General features: G+C 43.8%; 2 protein-coding genes across 2 annotated transcripts in view; one reads left to right on the top strand and one right to left on the bottom strand.

The window, feature by feature from the left end:
- Nucleotides 1-3,956: 3,956 nt before the first annotated feature.
- On the top strand, nucleotides 3,957-12,058 carry LOC134564928 (WD repeat and coiled-coil-containing protein). The gene is made up of 5 exons (XM_063424239.1): nucleotides 3,957-4,082; nucleotides 4,453-4,570; nucleotides 6,334-8,203; nucleotides 9,608-9,725; nucleotides 11,458-12,058. The coding sequence occupies exons 3-5, from the start codon at nucleotides 6,353-6,355 to the stop codon at nucleotides 11,727-11,729; spliced, it is 2,241 nt and encodes a 746-aa protein (XP_063280309.1). The 5' UTR covers nucleotides 3,957-4,082; nucleotides 4,453-4,570; nucleotides 6,334-6,352; the 3' UTR covers nucleotides 11,730-12,058.
- A 4,822-nt stretch (nucleotides 12,059-16,880) lies between these two features.
- Nucleotides 16,881-23,482, bottom strand: part of MFSD2B (MFSD2 lysolipid transporter B, sphingolipid) — a 39,281-nt gene continuing 32,679 nt past the window's right edge. The window contains exons 12-14 of the mRNA XM_063424246.1: nucleotides 22,361-22,504; nucleotides 20,359-20,535; nucleotides 16,881-19,373 (exon numbers count right to left, since the gene is read on the bottom strand). Coding sequence (XP_063280316.1) covers nucleotides 19,316-19,373; nucleotides 20,359-20,535; nucleotides 22,361-22,504 — 379 coding nt within the window. The 3' untranslated portion in view covers nucleotides 16,881-19,315. The remainder of the gene's footprint in view (nucleotides 19,374-20,358; nucleotides 20,536-22,360; nucleotides 22,505-23,482) is intronic.

Raw genomic sequence — 23,482 nt, forward strand, 5'->3', positions numbered from 1 at the left:
TCTGCCCTATGTGCAGTGTCTTTTCTGAACTGCAGCAGTGTGGGTAGAACTCAGCTGAAGGGCTGTTTCTGACACGGAAAAGCACTGCTGCAAGTTTTCACACACAGAAAAAATACACAGCGTGAACCACTGCAGGGGGTGGCAAACATTCCTGTGTGAGCTTTGTACACTTCCCATGCCTTCCTCCCGGTGCGGGGAAACAATCAACTGTTTGAAAACAAATATAAACAACATTCTGAGTCTCCCTTGTCTCTACAGCAACCAGCAAAGTGTTGTACCTGTGCAGCACAACCTGCCAGGGCAGGCTGCAGGAGACCTGTACTGGGAGCTGCTTCAGGAGAGGTGTGGTAGCTACAGCTGCAGAGAAAAGCAGCAATTCCCACTCTGTCCTGTTTTAATACCCAAAATTTGCACTGATCTTCTCTGTTCCTCAGAGCATGGAGCCACAAGGAATCTCCTGGAAGATTCTGTGCTACAGAGCACAGGATTCATTTTTGCCTGTGCTGTGGAAATGCTGTGACCCCGTCTGGCTGTACTCAGCCAAGCCCAGCAGACACAATGCAAGGATCCCATTCACACACCCCCAGCACTGTCTGACTTTTTCTGACAACATGATATTGACTCAGGATGAGGCAATTTTCTGCAAAATTGCTCATCTTATATTAATTTCATTACTAATCAGCTCCCAGAATGAAGAAACATTTTTAATCTGATAATAAAAAACACATAAAACATCTGTATCTTTTAGCTACCGATCCTAGGCTTTACCACATCATATTTTAGAGGTCTAAATTACATGGTAGTGCCTCATTAAGTTTTCCCATTAAGAAATACAATTATGAGATCAATTTGCTCATTCAGCAGTGTCCATAGACTGGATTAAACATATATATATTTTAAAATTATGCTTATGAAGCTAAGAGAAAGTATCTTCAAATTATTCTTTTCCCATGAAACATCATGTTCTTTAAATGTGTACAAGTTCAGTAAGAGCAAAGAAAAAATCTACAGAGTGCAAAAATAACAACTCTACATATCACACCCATTTCACCTTCCTTCCCTGCCATTCCCTCCCTCTAGAAGGTGCTCATAACTCTTCTGTCTCAGACTCTCCTATATTCTTATTAACGTTGTGTTTCAACTAATTTGAAAAGCAGACACCCAAATGATACAACAAATTAAGTTATGAGAAGGCAAATCTGCTCTCCATGCAGGGCCTGAGAACAGATTTGTGAGTCTGCTCAGTGTTAAAGGATAAGCCTGACACAATGCAATCACATGTTTTTAAAAGCCAAGATGTGTGCTTTAAATGAGCATGACCACAGGAAACTATTTCTGTAATTTCAGCCTTTTAAACCCTTTTCCTTGCATAATTTCATTGACCCACTTTCTACCTTACAGACATCTCCTGAGGGGTTCTGCATCACTAAAATCCCCAAAGCCACAGACACATCGCATGTATCAGCAGTGAACAGCTTGGAAAGTCTGGAAAAGAAAGGAACAAAACAAGAGCTGTTTATTTGCAGTACAGCTGCTGAGGAATAACCACCATGGCCGTGCACATTGTGGCTGTGTGTCCAGCCATGGCTCGTGGCTGCTGGCCAAGCAGCCTCCAGCCTTTTTCATGCTGCTCTACATGTCAAAATAACCAGCCTGTGGTTACACAAATAAGACACACACTGTTGGGCATGGAAATAAACAACTGGTGTAATAACAACTGCCTGCACACCATTCTGGCACTCCGGTAGGCTGAGTCAATTACATTTCAATGAAAATATTATTTTACAGATTTGCAACTAACTCCGAGGTTTTGTGATATTTTCAGTTCATTTGTTGAACTCTATTAGCAGTTTACATATAACATGAGTTACACGATGAAAATATGTCTTTAAAAATAATTGTATAATTATATGCATAGGAAAAAACCCAGACATTAACCATGAAAATGTCTTTGGGGCATTCTTAAATTGGGGTCTCTCTGTGGTTTAAATGTTTATTTCTCTCTATTAATATGGACCGTCAATTTAAGTTTTACATTAAAAAAAAAAAAAAGTGAAATCATTACTGTTCAGCAGAATCCTTTGTGAGACTAAAATTGTAGTCAGAAAAGTGCTTTTGTCTAATAAAGCCAGCTGGTGGCTCAGGGTCCCAGAGACCAAGTGACAATCCTGCTTGGCCAGACTCAGCACTGAGGAAAATGGGTATTATGAAGGTAAGAACAGATTAAACATTTGTGTAACAGAATTTCTTGGGAAATTGCCTTGAGTGAGCTGTTAGGTAAGCCAATGGTGGGGAGGAAGGAGGTGGGAATGTCTTTTGCCAAAGGGTTTGAAGGCCAGGCTGGATGGGTTTTTGAGCAATCTGGTCTAGTGGGAGGTCTCCCTACCTGCTGCAGGGGGTTGGAACAAGATGATCTTTAAGGTCCCTTCCAAACTATACTGTTCTATGATTTCCTATTTAAAATGGTATCCCTGAAAATCACCAAGTTTTAATGTGAAGATGTTCTGTTAGTAGCTTGTTCCAGTGGTCAGTCAGACTCACAGACGTGTCTAACATGAATCTGCCCATGGCTCTTGTTAAACCTTCCTTCACTAACTTCAGAGCTTTTTCGTGCTTTTTTTTTCCCCTCTGTACAGGCACTCATGTATATGGCCAAGTCACCACCTAGTGTTCTTCTTTTGCTAAGTTCGAGCTAGTTACACAGTTGACCTTGTAACTATTTTAAGCATTTTTCCCCCACACCTTTGGCAGCTCTTTTTATGGCACCTTTTCCAGTATTTCAACATCCTATCAAGAGTGTGGGGTTCAGAAATGGTATGATGATCACACTGCTCTGCAGTGCTGAGGAGTGGCAAAGTGGCACAGTCACACAACATAATTAACTTTTAAAAGGCCTTGGAGACTTAGAAGGAGCTATGCTCAATGCAATAAATCAGGACCAGCTAAGTTGTATTGGAGTAGTTCTGCATTGAACTTAGATGCTTTCCTCTCTTCAGGGTTACACCACCCCAGGGTCCTGCTCTCCTCCTGCTGGAGGCATCTCTGCTCTTCTGTGCCACTTCCTCAGGCCCCTCCCAGAGCCACACGGGTGTCAGCAGGCTGGGGGTCCTGTGTGGAAGTGTCACACGGTGGATGACCCCTGGGGGTGATGGAAAAACGGGACAATCACCTCTTTGGACTGGCTGGATGCTTTCCTTGATGCCAGCCGTGCCCTGGGGTGCATCAGACACAGCACTGGCAGCTGGTCAAGGGAGGGGAGTGTCCCTCTCTGTTCTGCACTAGTGTGGATGTACCCCAAGTCCCATGTGCAGTTTGGAGTGCCACAATATAAACAGGACATCCAAGGGAGGGCCTGGGTATGGCCCAGGGTATGGACTTATGAGGAGCAGGTGAGGTCACTTGGTTTGTCTAACCTGGAGGAGACTGAGGGGACACCTCATTGTGGTCTTCAACATCCTCATGAGGGGCAGTGGAGAGGCAGGCAGACACTGATGCCCCCGGCAACCAGTGACAGGAGCCGGGGGAATGGCATGGAGTTGTTTCAGGGGAGGTCTACATTGGTATCAGGAAAGGGCTCTTCACCCTGACGGTGGCTGGCCACTGTTACAGGCTCCGCAGGGCAGTGGTGCCAGCACCAAGCCTGAGCTGAAGAAGCGTTCTCAGGCACACGGTGTGATTCTTGCGGTGTGCTGCGCACAAGAACTGAGCTTGACGATCCTCGCGGGTGCCTCCCAGCTGCGGGAATCCCGAGATGTGTCCGTCCCCGTCACCTCCCGCCGCCCGCTCCGCGCCCGCGGCCCCTCAGGGGCGCTCTGGGCAGCGGGGCGGGAGCGGCGCGAGGCGCGCGCCCCGCGCAGGCCCCGCCTGCCGGGCCATAGAGCGCCGCGCTGCAGAGCGGCCGCCGGGCCGAGCGGCGCCCCCCGCGGCCGGGCGGTGTCGGGCCGAGCCGGGCCGGGCGGGGAGCGGAGAGGAGGCGGGCCAGGCCCTGCGGGAAGGCGGTGCCCAGCACAGCCCAGCGCCGCCGGGGCTGCAGGGCCCCAGGAGCGCCTCAGCGGAGCCGGGCCTGGCCGCCGGCAGGGCGGGTGAGCGCGGCCGCGGGCGCGGCGGCGCGGAGGGGCGGCGGGCGGGGAGGCGGGGAATGCCGCTGCGGGCGGGCCCGCGCAGGGAGCGGCGGCGCGGGCGGGCGGGCTGTGCCGGCTCCCCGGGCCGCTGCTGCCGGGGCCGCTCGGTGCAGGGAGGGTCCCTGCCGGGGCTCCTCGGTGCAGGGAGGGTCCCTGCAGCGGCTCCTCTGCCCCTGGGCTTGGGACGGGCACCGCCTTTCGCCGAGCACCCGGCCGGTGGTGTGACACCTGCCCGGGGGGCTGGGGCTGGGCCGGGCACGGCAGGAGGAGGTGTGGGTTTGGGCACAGGAATTCATTGGCCAGTGGGTCTCTTGCTTTTTTGCTTTTCCAGGGCCTCTGGGATTGTGCAAACGCCTCCTGTGACACGAGAACCTCTCCAGACGGCCCAGGAGGCTTTAGCATCTTTTAGTGTCTTGTGAGGCTCGCTATCTCGCATCTCCTTGCCATCAGTAAGTATTGCCCAGCAGTGTGTGGGGTACTGAGCACAGCCAACATCCAGTGTTAATTTTCCTGGAACTGGCAGCTGCCTAACAGGACTGAGGTTGGTTATAGAAGAGAGGCCAGGTAGATGGCGGAGAAATTGCATTGGAAGTATCTTGAGTCCTCTCCTGTGAGGCAGGATTCAGTGTACTTAAACTTATCCCTGACAGACATTTCCTTAATTGGCTCTTACAGATTATGAAATTCATGGAGTGCCTTCCCCTCATCTCCTATAGCTTCAATGCTTAGCTATCACATATAGTCAGAATTTTTCCTTAACGGCTGACCTAAATCTTTGTTGAAACAAAGCTGATTATTACCATGCACTGTCCAGAGCATACCTGGAGAACAGTGGATGGATGTTCTGTCACTGGGCTGGTGAATGTTCTCAAGTTCCCACTCACAGTCTGCTCCAGACAGAGAACACACTTACTGTGTTTCTCTGATCCCTTCGCTTTGCTGAGCATTTCTGTCATCCTTGAACTCAAAAGCAGGTTCCGTGGAGGTGCTGTTAACAATGAGGAAGTGGGACAATTATCTCCCTTGTGTATCTCCATCCCTCTTAAAACATTCCAGAATGAGTTATTCTTACTTGGCAGCATATCTCACATTACTGGAATATTCAGATTGTGATTTATTGTAAGCCAGATCTCTTTTTGCTATACCTCTGCCTAGGGAATTATTCCTGGAGAAGTATCCAAGGTGGTGTTTATTGAGTTTTTTTTTTCAGTCAAGTATATTATTTTTCACTTGTTATTAGGTTGAGAAGAAGTTACTTTGGCCATAATATAACTTTCTGTACAATTTTAATCTTTGAAATCCATTTTTACAATCCTCTTCCTGCATATTTAGGGTCATCCACAAATAATTAAAATGCTGAGTGGTACCAGGCCCTACACATTGTGATAAACTCTTCCAGTTTGACAGTTTTTACTGTTAAAAAACTTTCTTCCTGTTCTTCATGTTTCCTACTAAAACTGCAGTTCATTCTGTGCTGTGGCTTTACATCTGAGCCACATTGTGTGGAGATCTTAAATTAGGAAAACATCAGTTCCTTTGAACTGGCTTTTGTTCACAGAGTAGGGGTGTCCACAGCTCAAAAACTAGAAATTTGTGTAAAATCCTGAAGTTTTCCAAAGTGTTGATGCCTTGTGTATGTCTTCTTTTAATTTTTTTTTCATTTCCTGAGAAAAATCTGCTTTTATCCTAATTTTGTTCAAAATTGCATTTGCTTTCTTAGAGAGCTTTTTGGGATAACCATCCAAATGCCTCATTCTCACACACTTAATACAGGATCAGATTTGTAGATTATACATTTATGCTTGGTTATACTTGTAAGGGATTACTTCATCTGACCACAAATGCTCCAGGAAACTGAGAGTGAGCAGCAATATCTTGAGAATTGTTGATACTGAAGTAATTAGAAAATATTCTGAGAGCAGCAATTTACTGATTAGAATGAAAGGACCGCTCCTGTGATGAAAATGCAGCAGAAATCTGATGGTGAGCCTATAGAAACAGAAAGTTTCTTTCTCTTAAAATTGCATTTTGTGGTGGAAACATCATAAACAAAAAGATTGCTGGCTTGGGGATTAAGCATAGGTGAACATTGTGTGTATTTTGACTTCACTGGAAGGAAGAGTCCAGCACTGGCAGGGTCATAAGGTCAATAATCATCCAGGCACCGTTGTCTGTCCTCTACAATAATTTATTTTTCCGTGTCACTCTGTAGATGTTCCACTTTAGAGGCCATGGAGCTGGGAAAGGCGAAGCTGCTGCGCACCGGCCTCAACGCGCTGCACCAGGCCCTTCACGCGGTGCACGGGCTGGCCTGGACGGACGGCAGGCAGGTGATCCTGACGGCGCTGCAGCTGCAGCACGGCGAGCCGCGCTTCGGCGACTCCAGCGTGGTGGGGCAGTTCGAGCACGTGCACGGCCTCTACTGGGGCCCGGGGCCCGCCGAGGCGCCGGCCCTGCTGGCGGTGCAGCACAAAAAGCACATCACCATCTGGCAGCTCTGCTTCAGCGGCGCCGACAGGAACAAGCTCCTGGTGTCCCAGATCTGCGACGTCAGCGAGCCGTACCCCGTGCTGCCCCAGGGCTGCGTGTGGCATCCCAGCAAGGAGGTCCTGGCCGTGCTGACCACACGGGACGCCTCTGTCTTGCCCTCTGTCCACCTCAACAACTCCAGAATTAACGCGGACATCAAGGGCAGCGGGCTCATCCACTGCGCCTGTTGGACCAAGGAAGGAAACCGCTTGGTTGTGGGGGTGGGCAGCGCCCTCCATTCCTACATTTGGGATGACGCTCAGAAAACGCTCAGCGCTTGCTCCTTTTGCCCCATCTTTGATGTGGGAGGCTACATCTGTGCCGTGGAAGCTACACAGAATTTACAAGTCGCTGTTGCCACCGAGCTCCCTCTGGACAAGATCTGTGGCTTAAACGCTGGTGTTGCCTTTGAGGTTCCATCGAGCGTTGAAACCGAGTCCTTCCCCTCGCAGTCCAGCTTGTGTGGGGAGGAGGAGTACTCCTTGGATGGAGGGAAGAAGCCACTGGACTCTGAGAAGCTCTTGTCTGTAGTTACATCTCCTGTGGATCTAACTCACATACTTTCTAGCAAGCAGGGTGCTGATGCCAGCCCTCTCCTTCACCTGAGGCCCAAGGACTACCTGACGGGAAGCGGCCAAGATTCCTCACACCTCATCTTGGTGACTTTTGAAAGAAAGGTGACCTCTACCAAAAAAGTGAGCATCCCAGGCATTCTTGTTCCTGATATAATGGCTTTTGACTCCAAAACTCAAACTGTATCTGTTGCCTCCAATACTTGTAATGTTATTTTAGTCTATTCGCTGACTTCATCCAATTTACCCAATATTCAACAAATTCAGCTGGAGAAAAGCGAGAAGCCAAAGGGTTTGTGCTTCTTGACCAATAAATTGTTACTGATACTGGTTGGAAAACAAAAGTTCACTGACCCTGCTTTTCTTCCTTCTTCAAGATCAGACAAATACATGATCCGATTGATGATTAAAGAGCTGATGCTTGAAATGGGTCCTTCAAAGTCTGTGTCAGCTGATGGCAGCTCCAGTTTGAACCTTTCCAACATCACTCATGATCCCTCTAGAGATGTCCACCCTCTCAGCCGTGGGCTCCTGATACCAGATCGCTCTGCCCTTCAGTCCCCTACCAGCCGAAGGAAACTCATTGAAGAAATCAAGAGTCCTGCTTATGAACAAAACTTGGTGTTGAACATCAGCGACTTCAAAGACAAAAAGATTTCCATGAATTTTCCTCCTGCTGTCGAGACTCTGGAAGCTGAGCCAGTTAATCGGAGCGTGGCACTGTCTAACGCTTCGAACAAGCCAACATCCCCAAAAAGGCAGCCTGAGGCAGCTTCCAAAATACCCAATTCTTACAAGAATAACCTGTTCAGTGAGAAGGAGGCGAGTTACTTTTTGAAAAATGTGGAAAAATTGTCTGGTAACTTCACAGAATTGCAGCACCATCTTTCTGAATTAACTGAGTTGCTAAAGTCTGGGAAGAGAAATCTTCTAGTATACCCATCTGCTCAGGAACCCTCATTTATTAATATCACCTGCCAGGTAATTTTAATACTGGAAACCTCAATGGCGAAACCTGTTTATGGCTGTATTTCAGCTCAAGTAACAGTTAGTAGGATTAGATTTCCATCCTGTTCCTGCAGGTAGTTATATGGGTTATAAATCCCATTGCTCTGCAGGCTTCCAGTGTTCTTAAAGCCATGGGATATCATGGAATGTGCAGCTCCCTGTCCCCAACTCACACTCCCCAAACCCCTGAGCTCTGCAGTGAGGCTGCAGGGACTCCAGAGGACCCACAGGTCACAGCCCAGATGCAGAATTAAAGCCCTTTATAAAGATCTGGGAAGGGAATGCTTTTCCTAGGCAACTTCTAAAGCTTCCTCTATAGAAATTTAAACAAGTGAAGATTTCCATGTGTGGGAATTGATATCAATCTCCCATTCTCCTGTGAGGAAAACTAAAATAATGGAAACTGAAACAAAAGCAAATTGCCTTGGCTTTGAAACAGAAATATTGCTAATTAGCATTGAGAGCACCATCCAAGGAGGAAAGAGACCTTCAGGGACACAATAGATAATTCCATTAACATAGCTTAAAAATGGATTTAAAGTGAAGTTTCATGTGAAAAACACTTTTTTTGGCTGAAAGGTTTGCTCTTACAAATCTCATGCTAGAAACTGATTATTAAAACCTGGCAGAGATCTACTAGGTCATTTCTAGAATTCAGATTCATAGACCTTAGTCAATATTCAAAATAATTTAAACTGCCATTTTCCTTTCAATTAGCTCTTTTAAACTTTATTATTGCAAAAAATTACCAACCTTTGTAGCACTAAACTCAAGTTCTAGATTACATTCCCGCACTCTCTTCACTGTTTCCCATTGTAAACGTTTAATAATTGTAATAACATTTAAAAAATGCTTTGCTCTGCTCAAATGGGCATATTCTTTGAAGATGCTTTTTGCATTTAAGGCTTGGGGCAGTGATGGGCAGGGGTGGGACAAATAAGCCCTTCTAACTCGTGATTCTCCAGCACTGATGACCAGGAGTTCTCACTTCTGAAGTTTTGGATCAGGGATGGGTGGGAGAAGGAGGGATAGAAAACCTGTACTTTTAGAAGCTCCCTGGGGAAATGTCCCTCATGGATGGAAGGATGGGGATGAGGATTGTGCTGTGGGTGAAGCTCATGGTTTCTTCAGCAGCAGTGCATGATTTTCTCTGCTGTTCTGACTTGCTGGATAAACACTGTTCCTTGCTGCTGTCACTCACTCAGCAGCACTTTGACAGCTGAGACTTCAAAAGGTAAATCCTGCAAACACCTGAATGTGTGTAGTATTTGACTTCCTCTAAATGATGCCACTGAAGACACCTCTGTGATCTTGTTTTGATCAACGCCATTTTAACTATACATGACAGTAGCTAATGACTGTTTCTTGCATTTTCAGAAGCAGCTTTCCAAAAGTGATGCAGATGAAAGCCGGGCCGTTCTTCTCTGTGGCGGGAAACTCCGCCTGAACGTCGTCCAGCAGATATTCAACCTCTCCCTTGTGGAAATGCAGCACGGTATGTTGGGATCACCCAAGAGCACAAACACTTCAAACACATTGCCAGAGAAGCTGTGGCTGCCCCATCCCTGGAAGTGTCCCATGGCCAGGTTGCTTGGAGCAGCCTGGTCTAGGGGAAGGTGTCCCTGCCCATGGAAGGGGAGTGGAACTGGATGAGCTTTAAGGTTCCTCCCTACCCAAACCGTTCTGTGATTCTGTGTGTCATTCTTAGTGAGCAATAGCAACATGAGTATTCCATCCAGGAAAAACCCCAAGAAATAAGTAATGAAAGATGAATACAATTTTGCCCCCTTTTTTTTTTCTAAATAATGTAAAAATTCTTCTCTGAATCTTCTTTTACTGGGAAGAATCTTTGCAGTATAAAAAAAAAGAAGAGCAAATGTACATATTAATGTCCCTTATCAAGTAACAAATTTGAAACAGGAAAGTTGCTTTCAGCCAGTGTTTTACTTGTTTTCAGCTGCTCTATATGGAGAACAATGTTCTATATTTGAATCTGTAGCTCCAGCATCTAGTCTTGCTTTAGGAAGTCCTGCAGCACGGAAGCAGCTCAGTACAGAAGCAGTGCAGTTCACATCAGGTTTTGCTGTGAAGAAAAGAAAGTGCCTCTCTTGCAGCTGTGTTCTCCTCTGCTGTTACCAGTTCATGCCGTGCCCATCCTGTGTGTCTGTGTACGTGTCAGTTCTGAGTGTCTCACTCTGGGCAGAGGTGGAAAACACACTTTGGGGAATGATTTCTCACTACTACAGCTATTCCTTGTGAGATATTCCATCTGCTTGCCCCCCATGTCTGCTCTCTGCCTGCTTGCAGATCACTGGGCAACCATTCCAAAGCCTAAGGCTCCTGTTCTTGGCCATTGTCCAAGTTTTATTTCTCCTAAGGAATTGTTGATGGAATATGTTTGTTTGCAATATACAGATGCAAAGTAGGAATGGTATTTTCAAATTCTGAGTTGTATTGATTTTCCAGTTTGGTCCAAATTAAGCTGGAAGATTAGAGAGTTGTGTGCTTGTAAGCTACAATCTTCTTGTGACCTTACTTGTGACGAAAGTTACATAATGTAAATTTACAAACAGCTGGAAATGCTTCTCTGAATTCCCTTACCCCTCATGAGGTCTATTTTCTTGCTTCATCAGCTTAATGGATAAAAATATTAAAAAAATCTGGTTTATCTGTATTGATAGAAGTCAGGGTTTCAGATTCAAATTGTAAAGAAAAAAGCTAGTGATGAAGTCAAATAGCAAATGGACCACAGATGTTGGGTTTGTACAGTAGTGTAAAGTATTCCTTCCTTATATTTCTTGGAATTAAGTATAGTGAAATTACATAATAAAAGCAGTTTCTAAATTGTCTTTATTACATTTATTTGTCATTTTATTTACTAAATCTCTTTTTATAGTATCTGCACAGCTTTAGCACTCTGAAGTAGCTTATTAATACCTAATTAAAACCAAGTGTGAATGCTTATGAATTCTGTTCACAATTTCATTCCTCCTCCTCATTTGAAGTGTGCATTTATTATTGTCTCATCTCCTAGTGGCAAAATCCATCATAGTTGCCAAGTATCCTTTATTTTTGAGATTGTTAACCTGTATCTTTTCATACTTTTTCTTTTCTAAAAAAGCTGTAAATATACAGAAGCATTTAATTCTGGAAGAAATTTGTTTTTTACCTTAAACATACCTTAATTACACAAAAATTTATCAGCAACCATGTGTTTGTCTTCACAGGTTCCTCTTGGATCGTACTCACGGCAGACAGCGAGGGCTTCATCCCGTTAATGTTTACATCCACACAGGAGATCCTCATCAGAGATGCCACTGCAAAAGGCTACAGTGCCCGCTCCTCCAAAACCTTGGACATCATCAGCTCCACACAGGGCTGTAGATCCACGTCTTCTGAAAGCCTGGATATCACCAGCTCCCTGGAAGTCCTGAGAGACTGCTCCTCCAAGGCCTTGGACAGCAGCAGCCCTTCAGAACAGCCCAGCAATAAGATGTAGTTTTTGACAGTGGTTTTGCAATGCCTGACTGATGATGGGAGGCTTTTTATGTTTACTGTATGGGACTGCAAATTATGAACAACAGACTCAAATCTCTGTATGATTTCTATAATTTTTTTGTTGCATTGTAAATTATTTATTTGATCCTTGGAAACATTAACTTCTTTTTTTATACTGAGCAGTGTTTTTTAACTATGCCTCTTGCAGTACAGATGGGGTTGAAAATGTGCATTCTTACAAGTTTCTGAGCTCCAGTTTCCATCTTGGTCTTTAATACATTGGTGTTTTTAGATGATAGAAGACTTGGATAATAAATCTTTGAAAATGTTGCATTGTCTCTTGTTCCCTCTCTTCTGCCAAAGCCTGAAATATTACACTGGTGTTATGTAGGAGCAGTGCCTGCAGAAGTGCACGTGGGTTTCCACAGGTGTAAGCACCAGTGAAAGGTCATGGAGTCTGGAACAAAGTGGGATCATGTGAAATCCCCATATTGTGTGGCAGCAAGGTCCTTTTCCCCTCTGTCCCTGCCCAGGACACCTCTCTGCTTCCATCTGTGCATCTGGGGAAGCGGTTGCCACGTGTCTCATCTTTTGTGATGAGAACATCCAGTTAAAGTTTGACAGAAGAAAATGTTCTATGAGCTTTTGTAGTGAGAGAAAATGCAAAGGGAAAATTTAGAAAAAGTTTATGTAAGCACAAGTTTATGTAACATGGATTGCAGCACTGAAGAAAAGACTAATCCAAGATTGTTCCTCATAAAATCACAGCATGATAACATTAAGCAGTTTATCAGGCTTTCACAGTGGCACTTACTGTGTGAGAAGGCATCAAGCAACTAGATTATAGAATTGGAGCTGCTGTCTCAGGACTAAGATAATCTCTTCTTTTTCATTGCCTATTTGGATATTTAGCCACTGTCAAATCTATCCACAAAAATACAATATTAAAGATACAACACTAGTAAAAGCTGCAGAGCACTCAGTGTTGGGTGGTGAAACTACAAGTTCCAGCTTTTGATGAACAGGAGAGGAGGAAAACAGGTGAAATAATTCGGCAGTTGTGGGCTCAGTCCTTTAGATAACAACCATCTCTTCTCAGAAATGGTCACTGTTTAGTCAGAAGGTGAACCATGATTACACCTGTCCTTACCAGAAAGTCACTGAAACCTCAGCACTGGGTATGGGTTCAGAGCAGGCTGGATGCTGGGGATGATCCATGTTTCTCCACAGCAGCCTGGCAGTCCTTTTTCATGCCTGTTCCTGGTTCCAACATCCCAGTAACCCATGGGAGGAGAAGGTCAGGGCTGAATGATCTCGGCTCTGCAGAACACCTTGACCTTGAATTTCTCATGCCTCAAATGCTGCTTCCATAATTTTGTTATGCAGCCAGTGTATAAAGTTAGCTGCATATTTTGGAGTTGTTACTATTTGTGTTAGATTGACAAAAGATAGTGTCTCCCAACAGAAGTGTGCTCCATCTCAGGTTGCACCAAACAGACCTGTGGAGTTCTTCCAGCTCCCCAGGTGAGCACCAAGGACTTACTGTGCACAGGGCAGTGCTGTGTGGGGTAATTGGAGCAGGCACAGCAAGTGCAAAACTCCTGCTAAAAGCTGTTAATAGTTTGGTCAGATTGCACTCACTCTTCATGGTGTGCTCTGTGCATGTGGACAAATACTGCATTTAAAATATAATCCTAGGAATCCTGGAAGAATAAAATTCTAATGTTAAGAGACTTGCTTATTTCATGGAATCACAGAATTGTGTGGATTGGAAGGGACCTTAAAGATCATCTAGTTCCAACCCTTGCTGTGGGCAAGGACACCTTTTACTAGACTAGGTTGCTCCCAGCCCATCCAGCCTGGCCTTGAACACTTCCAGGGATGAAGCATCCACAATTTCTATGAGCAATTTGTGCCAGTGCATCACCACGCTTACAGAAAACATTTCCTTCCCAATGCATAAACTAAACCTGCTCTCTTTAAAGCCATTTCCCCCTTGTCTCTTTCCCCAGGGTCTTGTAAAAAGTCCCTCTCAGCTCTGTTGTAGGCACTGGGAGGGGCTCTAAGGCCCCCCCTGATTCTTCTCCAGGCTGAACAACCCCAGCTCTCAGCCTGTCTCCCCAGCAGAGCTGCTCCAGCCCTCAGAGCATCTTCATGGCCTCCCCTGGACTCACTCCAACAGGGCCCCAGAGCTGGACACAGGATCCAGGTGGGATCTCACAGGACTCCAGGTGGGATCTCACAGGACTCCTCCTTCACCTTTCCCCCACACTGCTTTTGATGCAGCCCAGGACACGTTTGGCACACTGATGCACAAGGGAAGCACATCAATGCACATTTGGCTTTCTGGGCTCTGAGCACACATTGCCAGCTTACGTTGAGCTTCTTGTCAACCAACACACCCAAGTATTTCCTTTCAGGGCTGCTCTATTTCAAATCAAAACACCAGTTCTAAACTTATGGAAAGATCTGCACCAAAGCTGAATGTTAAAGGAAGGCCCAAATAGTTGAAGAAGTACCAAGCCTAATCCAAGAATCCTTAAGAGAAGACTGCAGGGTTTTCAGGAACTTTCTTCTCTTACAGCTTTTCTTTCATGCCTATAATTCCCTTTGGGGATTCTGGAGTTGCCCATTCTCTCTGTTTGGCCAGCTCAGCACAGCTGAGAGTTTGCCAGGAGTCTGGGGTGGCTGCAGTTTTGCTTCCTCCCACACTGATGTCAGCAGGTGCTTCTGTGCACTGAGACTCAGGATCCAGCACAGCCAGCAACTGTGGGCATTGCTGAACCTGCTGGATGTGGAAATGTGCAGATTCTATTCCACGACTTTGAAGGTGACCAAAGAACAGGTTTATTTTGGAAACACAAGGGAAGTTAAGTCCTCATGGGCTGCAGCAAATTTGAACAGAAACTTCTCAGCCAGTGTAAACCTGTCACATCATTACAGTGACAAGGCCTAGGCAGGCAAGAATATCCTCCAGGTAAAACAGATGAAATTCCATGATGGAGAATACTAAGGTGCAAAGGAAATTCTTTTGATCCTTTGCTGAATGTAGATGATTCCATGTACGTCAGCAAAATGAGGCTGGCAGGGGATGGGTGCTGTGCCTCCAAAGTGGAACTTTATCAGATAAACTGAGCAAACAATCATCATCAGTGCCATGAGACCTGAGCAATCCTTCCTCACCATCTACAGCAGAGCACAGCAAAAGTGAAGACAGACATCTGAATGGTGTAGCTGAAATTCATAGCCTCATCTAAGATCATTTGGAGTAAGAAATAGATCAGGAAATAAGGTTTATTTCTGCTTCCACACTTCCAGAGCTAACAACACGCTTCCCTGCCATCCAGAAGTTCTGCTGCTCTCCAGCTGGGGTTGGAGACTGCCCTCTGTAATGTCTGTGAAGTGGTACTGAGGATACAACCCCTCTGAAAAGTGACACAGCTCAAAAGTGCTCTCTGTTGTTCAGCTCTGTCATGCCACTTGGTGTCTTCAGAGATTGTAAATTCTCAGGTGCTACATAGCAAAAAGTTTCCTCCTCTGCCTCGGGGACAGACAGATGCTGCTTCTTCATCTTTTGAATAAAGCTTCTCAGTGAGTTAGCATCTGGTTTTAGCAGCAGGTTTGGTGTTTGTGAAGTGAGAGCCATCTGATTTCATACTTTAGGCCTACAGCATGTACATGTTCTTGTAACCATAATACTCAGCACTCTTGCTGAGTATCTGAACTGTGGAATTGCAGAAAGTTTTAAAAAAACCATTCAGTGAAATTGCACAAAAACAAAATTCCCTCCTGCACCCACCCATTGTGAGTCCAACTGAGCTTCCTAACAGTCTAGAAGATTTCTTAAGGAAAAGGCTGTTGTAACACTTTGAGACTGTTTTTACATGAATAGGATATGAAATTCATGTGATGTGATTCATGTGATGGACCACTAAACTGCTATAATCTTTTGGACGGGACTTTGAGCTCACTTGACCCTCTCTTCATCATCTTACAGCTGGACAACAGGTACCAGGTCTGCAAGGACCTGATCTTCCCTGGTGGAAACTCCTCCTCTCAAGAAGATTAATTTAATTCTGTGTTTTCTGTCTACAGCCCAGAAAGGCAAGCAGAAAAGTAAATGAGCAAGTGATACTTGGAAACAAACTCTGAACTCTAAAGCAGTTTGCTTAAAAACATTTTTGTCTTCAACTACTTTGCTAAATGCTGAAGGTGAATAAAGATGAGAGGATGCATCAGCAGGGATTGAATCAATTCAGCAGTGACTTAAGGAATTAGTACTCAAATCTCCAGAGCCCTTCCTGAAAACCCAGTGACCTGACACAGAAGGTCCCAGCCTTCGGGGACTCCCCAGGGACAGATGTCTGAGGAGGTGTCCACCTGTTAAAGTGGGGGCCAGGCAGAAGGGGTCTAATCCAGCTAAGCCAAGGTCAGCCAGCTCAGGGACAGGCAGGGGACAGCGAGGCAGGAGGGGAACACAGAGCTGGTGGCCAACACAACCCCCTCCACCAGGGCGTGGTGGGAGCAGCAGCTCGGATGTGGGGTTACCTGATCACAGCAGGAACTCCCAGGGAGGTGGGGTAACCTTGGAAGGTGCCAGCATTGCTGTTAGGCAGGAAAAGCAATGAAACTGGAAGAGAAGACTGGGTTGATGGTTAGACCTGAGGATCTTGAAGGCCTTTTCCAACTGTAGTGATTCCATGGTTGTGTGACTGGTGACCAGCTCAGCTACTGACGGCCAGTACCCAGCCCAGTATGGAAAATTTGGGCTGCCCTCACTACACTTCAGCAAGGACAAGGTATTGGACATAGTTTGGCTTACAGAGACATGTAACTCTGTTATCCTTCACTTTTCTTCCTGTATTTGTCCTGTGTCCCTTGTGCACCCAGCTGGTTTAATTCAATCTCCTATATTCCCATTGCTGTATTTGGATATTACCTGAAGGAGAACCTCTGGGAATTAAAGCTGGCCCCTGTTACTAGCAATCAGCAGGAAGGCAAGAGGTTTATATTAGATAAGCATTTAATCTGAATGCTTGTCAACATAAGAATTTGCTTCTTTCAGTCATGTGTTCTGAACATGCATAAGGCATACACATCATTTAAAACTGACAAGAGACATATAAATCTCTTTCATTTTGCTACACCAACATTGAGCCCTAAAAAAAGAAAGTTACAAAAATAATCTTAGCCTGCACTTAATCCTCCATTCTTTTGACTTACAAAAATATACCCATTTTCTCAACAAAATTATAACAACATTATATTTCAGATAATGAAATAAAATGATGATATTTTCAAAATACAAAAATAGTCTGCTTCACTTAATCTACAGAAGCGTTATCTTTTCTTTTGACAGTTCCATAGGCGGAGTGAGGACTGAGTACATTTCAGTGAGATAAAGATCACATTGTTTCTTTGGAGAAGGAGAAAACAGTTTACAATCAACCAAGTTTACCTTCCAAGAGTCTGAATTCTGACTGGGTGTTATGCAATTTTAGAGACAACTGCACAACTGATCTAGAAATAATATCCTAAGCCACATTCAAATGGCTCCACTCAACCCCAGCCAGCAGTTTCTGCAGCCCTTTTATCACTGGGTTAAGTATTCAGTTTATATAAACTGACACAGACCCACTGCCTTGTAGCTGCAGATTTATAGTAGCTGAAAACATAACCCATTAAAAAACATTAACAGCCTTTTCTGGGCCTTCTGGTTATTTTTAAACATGACTATTCAGAAATACACAAATATTACAGAAAAAAATCGAATGCCCCAAACTGTTCCCTGTGATGTTTTGGAGCTATGTGATATTGCTACATAACTTACCTACTTCAAAGTGCAGTAAATCTCCTATTTCAAATTCCATCAGACTCAAAATTGTAAACTTATGGTTTTTATTGTTGTAAACATATATGCCCCAGGCATACATATCTTGGTTTGTCCAAAAAACTGAAACAAGGAAGAAAACAAAACCCCACAGCCCTAGATGGCAAGTCAACAGAAATCTTAAATGCACTTAACTCTTACCCACACACACTCAAAATGTATCCTTAGAAGCTCCCTCACGATTAAGCATTTTGGGGAATTAGGACAGTTCATAAAGCCTTTGACTTCAAACTTGCCTGACAAGGTTTCAGTATCAAACTTAATGAGTGAGACACTCCCTGGTTGCACTGATTTTATGTGCCAGTGTCTTTCAGCAAAATCTTTCCCAGTTTCCAGTCCCAGCACTGTGAGCCACCTCCAAAGGCACTTGTGATACAGCAGAAAGGCACTCACAGTCACACAGTGAAGGCACTGGGGTGAAATTCATGTCTTGTCTTGCATTGTGCTCATTTCCTCGAGGTGAACAAACCTCTTGAACTCCTCACTCTCCCTTCCAGATTTAGGAATGTCTTCAGAGCCCCGTCATTTTAGCTTAAGCTTGGAGCCAGTCTCTGGAGGTCTCTGAACCTGCACTGAAGCCAGGAATGAGCAGGTCTGAACTTCAGTGCTCCAGAAGGTGCCCGAGATTAGGTGTGTTTTTATTTAAAAAGTGTGTTCAACAGTGTAAATCTATAGTAGAAATGAGATGATGTATCTAAAGCACAATAATATCCCTGACTGAAAAAAAATCACCATTTAAAAGGCAGGTGTAGCCTCATTATTACAAAATAGGTGCAAGCTGAGATTAATACCCATGCCATGGTGTTTTGTGAGGTAGAGAGCCTACACCATGTGAGAAATGGGTATGGTGATTACTGATTACTTACAAGCCAAAATTTAAAGAAATTTCAATTACATAATTTTTGGAAGGAAATATTGATTTTTTTATATCCTCGGGAGATGTTGATTTTGAAAATGTTAAGTTCTCATTCTCTGACAGAGATGAGTTTACAGGTTTCAGAAGCAAGAAACATCAGTAATGGGAAATGCAGGGTTCTATTTCTTATAAAATCTATAAACTTAGATTACCTCAAAATCTCTTTCAAAAAAGTGGAAAAAAATCCTTAAAATATGTCTGCAGCAGTGATTTGCTTAATTTCAAAACAAAATAAATCCTAGCTTCCTATAGTATACTTCAGGTTCCCAAGTGCTTTCCAAACAAAATAGTGTGCAAGTTTTAGGTAGAGATTGTGCTGAAAATCCACCCCACCCCTCAAGGGTGAAGTGTATTGTGAGTTAATATTTGGATGGTGCATCATAAATTGGACAAAATAACTCTTGTGAGTATTTTCCATTTCAGAACCTTCAAAAATTCTCTGGTCACATTTACACTTTTTTTTTCCTCCCCCAAGTTACAAATGCATAAAATCTCCCATGAACGAGATCACAGCTTCCCATTAATCACTGAAAAAAAACCAAACAAAAATCCCCAGGCCTTCAATAGCTTGCATTTCTGAACATGTGTAATGTCTTTTTTAGCACAGTGGATGGAGTTAGATGTATATTTGCACAATGGTGTCCTCTCTTGATTTCATTACTGGCTGTGCCAGAATCATCCTTTGTCCTTTTTCATAAAATGTGAGGAGAGAAATGACCTGGAAAACTCTCACAGAGTTTGTTGTGAGTCTGTATTTGGAAAGCCACTGCATTCAGAGCTTTCAGACAGAGGTGTCCTTTTTGTGGCTGTCCAAGTTCTCCGTGCTTTGATGGCTCCTCCTGGTAAAAGCAGAGCAAATCATACATGAACACACTTCTGGCTTTCCCTGCTGACTGATCAAGCTGACTTTGGCAATCTCAAATAGCTGAGGACCTCCAGCAAGGTGTGGTTGTTCTGGACAAAGACTGAAGTTCCTGAACAGAGACACCAGTCCCATTTCAGATGGTTGACCTCGTCCCCTCCAGTCTGCCCAGAGGCCTGTGTTGTATCTGCCAACCCCATGCACATATCTTGGATATTTTAGGGCATGGATTGGTCCCAGGCACCCATGCTGAAGTTCTGGAATTGACCCCTTAGCATGGAAATCAGTTTCCAATTCCAGTAAATTGGGATAATAAAATCAACCTGGTTTTTTGGTATTTTATCCATCAGTCTGCTAGGACTTTCCTTATGTATGTCCTCAAGGGTTGACAGAGGCGGATGGATTTGAGCTAGACAAGATTTTCCTTGGAGTGGGAGAAAAAGGGAGGACAGGAGAGTGAAAAGAGTAAAAAGGAAAAGAATAGCTCAAAGCTGACCTCTTTTTTTTCTCCTACAATCTTTTCTGCCTACGGTTCTAAATGGTTTGGATGTTTCTTGTATCCCATAAACATCAAGAATGCAGTCAACAATACCACTTTCTTCTCTATAAAAGTGAATTGTAACTATTCACATTTTCCCCACAAATTTAATCTATGCAGAATATTCCTCATTTCTGGCCTGAAACAATATGCCACAATAGTGCTTTGTGAGCCACTCCAGATGTAAATGTAAAATAGAGCAGTTGAAATTTCTGATAAATGGTCCTCTAAGCAGGTTGTATTGCACTACAAAAAAGAGAAACTGGAACATGTCAGGGTGCTGTTCCATTAACAATTTAACTAAAAGCACGTTGTTTCATTTTGTTGTAAGGAATGTAGGGATTCCTTATAATAACAATTTTCCCAATATGATTAAGAGCTGCTGTGAGGTGTTGCTGCTGTTTTACTGCCAGCCCAAACTTACCTTAACTCTTCAAGGGCAAGCTTTGTTTCTTTCCGACTTTCTTCAGTGATTGGGTAGAAAAGGAGTATAAATAAACCTAAAAGGATGAGGATGGCAGGGACTGCTCCAATGAGGAGTTTCAGTGTGAGGATCACATTATCTGACTGTCTGCATATCCCTGGCTTGTATCCAGTAAACCTAAACAAATGGAAACAAGTGGTGTATGTATGTGCAAAGCTAAAAGGCTTCTGTTCACCTGAAGGCCTCCTTCTCCCCACCCTGACTCTTCAAGACTTTTCTCCCATTTTCCCTACACCTCTCTTTTTTCCTTCTCCTCACTAGATTTCAAATTGTGCTTTTCAAACCATATTTTAGTGCTTGACTTTAGATAACTGCATTACCTCTGTATTTTCTTCTTATTATATATAATATTAAAGTTTATATTATAATAATGTTATTGCTGTTGAAACTATTGTTGAAATTGTTGCATACTTTTAAAGAAAGGATTGTGGAATCACCTGTAAGGAAATAAACTGATGCCCAGCAAGTTTCACCTGAACACAAAGCAGTATTTCTTTTCTGTGCAGTGGCTGAGCACTGAACAGATTGCCCAGAGAGGCTGTGGAATCTCCCTCACTGGAGACATTCCAGAACCATCTGGACACAATCCTGTGCCCTGTGCGCTGGGATGACCCTGCTTGAGCAAGGAAAGTTGGAATCAGATGAGCCACTGTGGTCCCTTCCAGCCCTACCCATTCTGTGATTCTGTGGTTCTGTGAAATTAATCTGTTATGTGTTTCCTATTAATATTCAGCAAAGTATTCAAGCTCTGCTTTAAAAGCATGCAAGTAATTTGACCAATTTCAACAGCAATAATTAACTTTAATTTAAACACACACTTAAGCACTCATCTCAAGATAGACAAATTTACTCAAGTGCTCAGAGTTAGGTACACACACTTCATTGATTCAGGGCTTCCATGCAGTCCCACAACTGCTGAGATACTCAAATTCCTATTCCCAGTTTGTGGAATGAGTTTTTCCTCTGAACATCCACCTAATGAAAGCTACAGCTCATTTGGCATCACTCTGTCTTCTGTGTTCTCCCACAAACATCTGCCTTGGCAAATTGCTAGGACCCAACTAGAATGCAATTGAAAAGGGGCTGATTGGGGAATAGCGAATTGTTTGAGGGCTTTAGCAATAAGCAGCTAAAATTCTTAAGCCCAAAATGTTCAGCCAAGCATTGACTGTTATTTAGCAATTTCAGCTCAAGGCCCCAAAGCAAAACATACTGGTTACCAAAACCTAATCTGGAGCTGAGGGCTAGATTTCCCTTTTAAGTATTTTTTGTGTGCTGTAGCAGGGACAGGCACAAGCCCTTTCTGCCAGGTCTTGCACAAAGGCATGGCAGAAGATGCCTGGCCACTTGCTCAACCTGTCTGGTCAGAACGGACAGGACAAAGTGGAAAGAGACCATAAACCCTCTCCTAAAGTGGCATGGTGTAGGTGACAGGCTGTGAGAAAGGCTGTTCCTGACTTGGATCAGTATCCAGTTCCCTAAAACCATGCAGGAACTGGTGATCCTTTCATGCTGAGCCTCTGGCACCCCTGAAAACACTCCAATCCATGAAAAGTCTTACAGGCTCATAGGGATATCCAGTTCAGGTGCAACAGGGAATGCATAAAGCACCTGTATCACCTGTGGGGGACTTGCATCTGCTGCACTTTCATGTTTAGTTCTTTATTCATACAAGCCACTAAAATTTACATGAGTAATTGAAAAGAGGAAAATCTGAAGGGAAGTCAGATTTTTCTGAACAGAACCATGTCAGGGCAAGTAACTCAATGCTCAGTTGTCTGGCCTAGATGGCACCAATCCTGTCTTTAGTGGTCAGCCATCTGGAGCTGCTGGCACTTTCAGGCCCAGGGCATGAAGGCAATTAACTCCACAGGGTAAAAGTGTTGTAACCTCAGAATGCTTTCAGAGCAGATCCACTAAGTGGAAACACAGTGTTACTTACTCCAGTGCTGCTGCAGAAATTCCTAACCCAATTCCTGCTGACATCTTGGTAAAAAAAACATAAGAAGAATAGAAAATGGTTTCATGTCCTTTCCCATGGGGATTCTGCAGGCGAAAGTTATCAACAACATCAGGCAGCATTGACCTAGAAGTAAGCAAGATAAAAGAAAAACTCAAGCCAAAATATTTTTTCAAAGCCCAAACTTAATGAAACAGAGCACAGCCCTCCTCCATTTTTAAGCTGATTGATGTAGCCATGCACATGAAAGAATCAAGTTCAAAAGGTTCTACTCCTGGAAAGAAGGGCAAAAAATGTGTAAGAAAAACATGGCCACATATTACAGTGTAGAAAATCACTGAAAAACCATCAAACACTTGAGAGGTGGCAGAATTTTCTAGTCTGCCTCTCATTCTATTAGAAGTTGTGATATTCAGAAAAGAACAACAAAAATCCCTCATGTTTCTTAAGATTTCAAGGGACTCTGAATGTCTGAATGGTTGCACTCTGAAATAACTCTTTTGATAAGGCAACAACATTTTCAGAAACCAATGAAAGCTTTTCTCTCTCTGTTTCAAATAGACTGAACTAGATAATGGGGAAATAGAATGGAAGCTGCTTAAATGTTAATTGTGAATTGATATTTTATTTCCAATATATATAATGATTTACTGTTGGAAAAAGAAAGATCTCCTCACCCTCTGGGCAGAAAAGCTTACATAGTCTGACAACTAATTTCAAACTATGTATTCCATGATCTCTTGGAGTTTTCAGGACATTGTACAAATAAGTTATGAAAAACAGTGCTCTCTGCAATGGTCTTGCTTTCTGGTTAATGTGATCTCAATAACAATTATTTAATCCAAACAGGAAATGTCCTGCTGTGCTCATCCTTGAGTTGTTTCTCCCCACTTATTTTCAGTCCACAAGAGCAAAAGACCTTGAATTCTTGGTTTCTTCTAATCATAACCTTGTGTATTTGATCTATAACAGAGGACTACTCAGGCAGGGATACACAGAATCATGGAATGGTTTGGATTGGATGGGACTTGAAAGATCCTCTCATTCCAGCTCCCTGCCATTGGCAGAGAAACCTTCCCCTACCCAGGTTCCTCCAAGTCTCAT

The sequence above is a fragment of the Prinia subflava genome, chromosome 2, assembly GCF_021018805.1.
Source record: "Prinia subflava isolate CZ2003 ecotype Zambia chromosome 2, Cam_Psub_1.2, whole genome shotgun sequence".
In the NCBI taxonomy this organism is placed as follows: domain Eukaryota; kingdom Metazoa; phylum Chordata; class Aves; order Passeriformes; family Cisticolidae; genus Prinia; species Prinia subflava.